We start from the raw sequence: 4,602 nt of genomic DNA, 5'->3' as shown, positions 1-4,602 counted from the left end.
ATATAACATCTTGTTTTTTATAGATTAAGAGGGAAAAGCAATGCATTAAACTGAATTCTCAATTTTAAAAAGAATCTAGAAAAAACATACACCGATCAGCCATAACAATAAAACCACCTGCCTAATATTGTTTAGGTCCCCCTTGTGCCGCCAAAACAGCATCAACCCACAATTGTACAGAGTGGTTATGAGTTACTGTTGACTTTGACAGTTCGATCTCTCTCATCAACAAGGCATTTCCGTCCAAAGAACTGCCGCTCACTGGATTGCCAGACTGGCTCGAACTGACAGTCTACGGTACCTCAGATAACCACTTTGTACAACTGTGGTGAGAAGAATAAGATGCGGGTTTGCGCTGTTTTGGTGGCACGATGGAGACCTACATAATATTAGCCAGATGGTTTTAATGTTGTGGATGATCGGTGTATTTTCATTATTGTCTGTTGCCACACTGCACATTTTGGATATTTTTTCTTTTATGACACCAGTTCAGGTCATGGAGCCTCTATTAACAAGATCAGTGGCATCTGGTGTGTTCAATAAGGGAGACACCCAAAATGCGCAGGACTTTGGGTCCTAGGTGCAGACTAGCCTACAAGATCAATTGTCAAAAGTATCACTACTGGTCTTTTCAAACTAAATTTCCATTTTGTTCCAGTGATCTTAATCTTACTGTTTTTTTTTCCTCTTTGATCTATTCTGTTTTAGATGCCTTGATTTAGCAAATGAGTATGGGAGCAGTTTCTCTGGTGCCTCCAGCAACAACCTTTTTTTTTTTTTTTTTTGTACTTTTTTTTTATTACTTTTGTGATGAACATAAATAAACTCTACATACTTTGTGAATTTTTATTTTTTTTATTTCTATAATTGTTTTTCACCAAATGTCTTGAGTCAAATGCAGGATGCAAAAGTGTGCACATTCTAACAATGACTTTAAACAATAAAAAAATGTTCAACGTATACATTAACTGAAGGTGCAAAGGTGATGTAGACTCAACATCAGAATGTAATATTGATTCAACAACATTAACATTGATTTTATGTTAAAATTTCAATGTTGATTCAACAAAAGTGATGCAGAATCAACACTTCAGTGACATTAACATTGATTATTTTTGTTGAAATTTCAACATTATTTCAACATTAAAGGGTTAGTTCACCCAAAAATGTAAATTCTCACCCTCATGCCACCCCAGATGTGTATGACTTTCTTTCATCTGCTGAACTCAAATGAAGATTTTCAAAAGAATATCTCAACTCTGTAGGTCCATACAATGCAAGTGAATGGGTGCCAAAATTTTGAAGCTCCAAAATGCACATAAGGGCAACATAAAAGTACTCCAGACGACTTTGGTGGTTAAAACCATATCTTCTGAAGTGATATGATAGGTGTGGGCGAAAAACAGATAAATATTTAAGTCCTTTTTCCTTCACTTTCTCCTTCTTCTGTTTTTGGTGATTCACAGTCTTTGTGCATTTTGCTCCCTACTAGGCGAGGAGAGCATATGACAAAAAATGACTTAAATATTGATCTGTTTCTCACTCACACCTATAATATTGTGTCTGAAGACATGGATTTAACCACTGGAGTCATATGGATTACTCTAATGCTTTTTTTAAGTGGATTTTGGAGCTTCAAAATGTTGGTACCCAGTTACTTCCATTGTATGGGCGTACAGAGCTGAAATATTCTTCTAAAAATATTCATTTGTATTCTGCAGAAGAAAGTCATACACATCTGGGATGCCAGGAGGATGAATAAATGATGAGGGAATTTTCATTTTTTGGGTGTACTATCCCTTTAACTGAGGGTGCAAAAGTGATTAAACATTTAAAAAAAGTGATAACATTGATTGTAACATTGATTCAACAACAATACCATTGATTTCTTGTTGAGATTTCAACACTGATTGAACAAGTGATGTAGAATCAACATCATACCGTAACATTGATTCAATCACATTAACATTGATTTTTTGTTTAAATTTTAACATTGTTTCAACATTAACTATTGGTGCAAAAGTGATATTGAACCAATATCACCTTGCAACATTAATTCAATGCCATTTACGCTGACTCATCAATGTTGACTTAGCATTGTTTCAATGGTTGCTTGCTCCCTAGGATGGATTGAGGGCGGGTAAATGATGAGAGAATATTCATTTTTGGGTGAACTATCCCTTTAATCCAGAGTGCAGATGCGTTGTGAGATGGTTTGCTTGTGCGAAACTCTTTCCACGCTAAAGATATGCGTAAGGCTTTTCTCCAGTGTGAATTCTCAGGTGACACTCAAAGTTTCCTTTTTTTGTGAAACTCATTCCACACTGAGGGCAGGTGAAATGCTCTCCGAAGTGACGTTGTTGGTGTCTATTAAGGTGTACTTTTTGTGTGAAACTCTTTCCACACAGAGTGCATGTGAAAGGTCTCTCTCCAGAGTGAATTCTCAGGTGCCTCTTTAGATCTCCTTTTTTTGTGAAACTCTTTCCACAGTGAGGGCATGTGAAAGGCTTCTCTCCAGTGTGAATTAACATGTGACTTTTAAGATTTCCTTTATTTTTGAAACTCTTTCCACACTGAGTGCATGTGAAAGGTCTCTCTCCGGTGTGAATTCTCAGGTGCCTCTGTAGATCTCCTTTTAGTGCAAAACTCTTTCCACACTGAGGGCATGTGTAATCATTTTTAGCTCTTGTTCTTTGAGATAAATTATTTTCAGTCTGTGAGCAATTTGAAGACTTTTCACCAGTTCTGAAATAATCAGATTTATGATACTGATGGTGGTTCTGATCCACATTCAGTTCTCGACTTTCCTCTTTCACTTCCAACAGGTCTAAAATGAAAATAGTGAACTGTGACCAACATGAAACAAGATATACAACTGAACATCAATTTAATGGCAGTACGCAGCTCAGGCCAAGTATCTATTTTATGTGACCTCTGATATGCTAAAGATTAATTCTGTTATTCTCATGTAGATTCTAGTATTTTTTTTAACTGCAGTTTTACTGCTATGATTATCCAACTACAGCTGCCAGATCTACTTACCTTAATTTTTCTCAATAGTCATTATGGAGAATTAAAAATGGAAACAAACCTGGACACTTTTGTTCCTCAGTATCTTCATCTTTCATTATCTGTGGCTCTTGATAACTCAAGTCTTCAATCTCCTCTTTAACAGAGTTCATAATCTCCAATAGTTTGTCAGTAGACTTCAGTTGTTGCACTTTGCAGAAGTTGTTTCACTTTATGTCATCTGTAAAACGATGGGAATATTTCCAGTGTTTATAAGTGAATTTCTTTGGGAGGGGCTTCACTGAAGGTGTGAATTGTGATTGCTCTGTTGGTGTGAATGGGTGATGTTGTAGACTTATTTTTGAAATGTGCTACTTTTTTGCTCCTTAGTTCACTGTAAGCAACATTTGCCCATTTATCTGATAAAAATCCATTTTTTTCAATAGCCGTTTTTAGTTTTAACTTATTTTGCTTAACTGTTTGAATTTGTTTTAAATTTACAATCCTTTTTTTTTTTTTTAAAGATATTTTACTGTCCTTACTATCTATTTTGTAAAGCTAGAAATCAGTCTCTCAAGGCATGATTTATCTTGAACTTGTTTTTGCAAAACTGCATATACAGAACTAAACAAAATACACTATCAATCCACATGCATAAAGAGCAACATGCAGAACTCAAATAAGACATCATTTGCAGGCAGAGTGCTCTTGCAATTTTCTTAACAAAATAACTCTTTAAAAATACTAATTGTTGGGCTCTATAGAATAAAATTGTGCTTAAATGTCAAAATTATCAACTTTATATTACTTACATGTGAACAGAATCACAGGAAATACGTGAAAGGAAATATCTATTGCACATAGATGCAGCCATGTGCTCTGCATACTTCTCTCTGCTGGAACTGAACAAAATGGTACAACACAAATGGAACAACCAATAGATGGCAGTACAACTGGTCAATTTGTTTTCTTCAAAATAAGAGTCCTTGAATGGAGCCCCAGCAAATATGCCCGTGCGGGCCCACCATGGGCAATTGTGGGTTTACTGTGGGACAGTATGGGTAGGGCAAACCCACACTAATCCCACGTGGGCCCCATGTGGGTTAGCCCATGCGGGGCCCATAGCAGTTTTGCCCTTTGGGGGCCCTCTGTTGGCAACCCCCTGTGTCAACAACACAGGACAGTTAAAACTTTGTTTTTAGATTATAGCTGCTCTAGGGCAATGGTTTCCAACCTTTTTTCCTTGAAGCCCCTCCACTTAAATGTAAGAAAATCCGAGAAAAAAAAAAAAGAAGAAGAATTACTGCTTTTACGTTTCTCTGCCATTTTTCTGTTGTGATTTTGCAGAATATTTGCAAACATATGATTTTTAATAATATTTAAAACAAAATTATTTTACAATTATAGTGGAACACACAATGCACAATTTAATAATTCAAATTGTGTTCAATTTAATTCATTCAAATTGTGATCAGTTAGTTCCACAAGCCTGAAAAAATATTGCCATAATCAGGCAGTAGAGGACACTCATGCAATGTTTTTAGTGTATCCTTACCATTTTCCTGGAAGGCCCCCCAACACTGCAGTGTCTAC

General features: G+C 36.0%; 1 protein-coding gene across 1 annotated transcript; it reads right to left on the bottom strand.

Moving 5' to 3' along the window:
* Nucleotides 1-849: 849 nt before the first annotated feature.
* Nucleotides 850-3,894, bottom strand: LOC127440905 (gastrula zinc finger protein XlCGF49.1-like). Its single transcript, XM_051698002.1, has 3 exons — nt 3,822-3,894; nt 3,092-3,250; nt 850-2,827 (listed from the first exon to the last, which is right to left on the bottom strand). Exons 2-3 carry the CDS (start codon nt 3,180-3,182, stop codon nt 2,241-2,243), a joined length of 678 nt encoding a protein of 225 aa, XP_051553962.1. The 5' UTR covers nt 3,183-3,250; nt 3,822-3,894; the 3' UTR covers nt 850-2,240.
* Between the last annotated feature and the right edge of the window lie 708 nt (nt 3,895-4,602).

This window comes from Myxocyprinus asiaticus, chromosome 5 (genome assembly GCF_019703515.2).
Source record: "Myxocyprinus asiaticus isolate MX2 ecotype Aquarium Trade chromosome 5, UBuf_Myxa_2, whole genome shotgun sequence".
Lineage (NCBI taxonomy): Eukaryota > Metazoa > Chordata > Actinopteri > Cypriniformes > Catostomidae > Myxocyprinus > Myxocyprinus asiaticus.
Note: the sequence above shows the minus strand (reverse complement) of the source record. Positions and strands in the feature narration are given on the sequence as shown.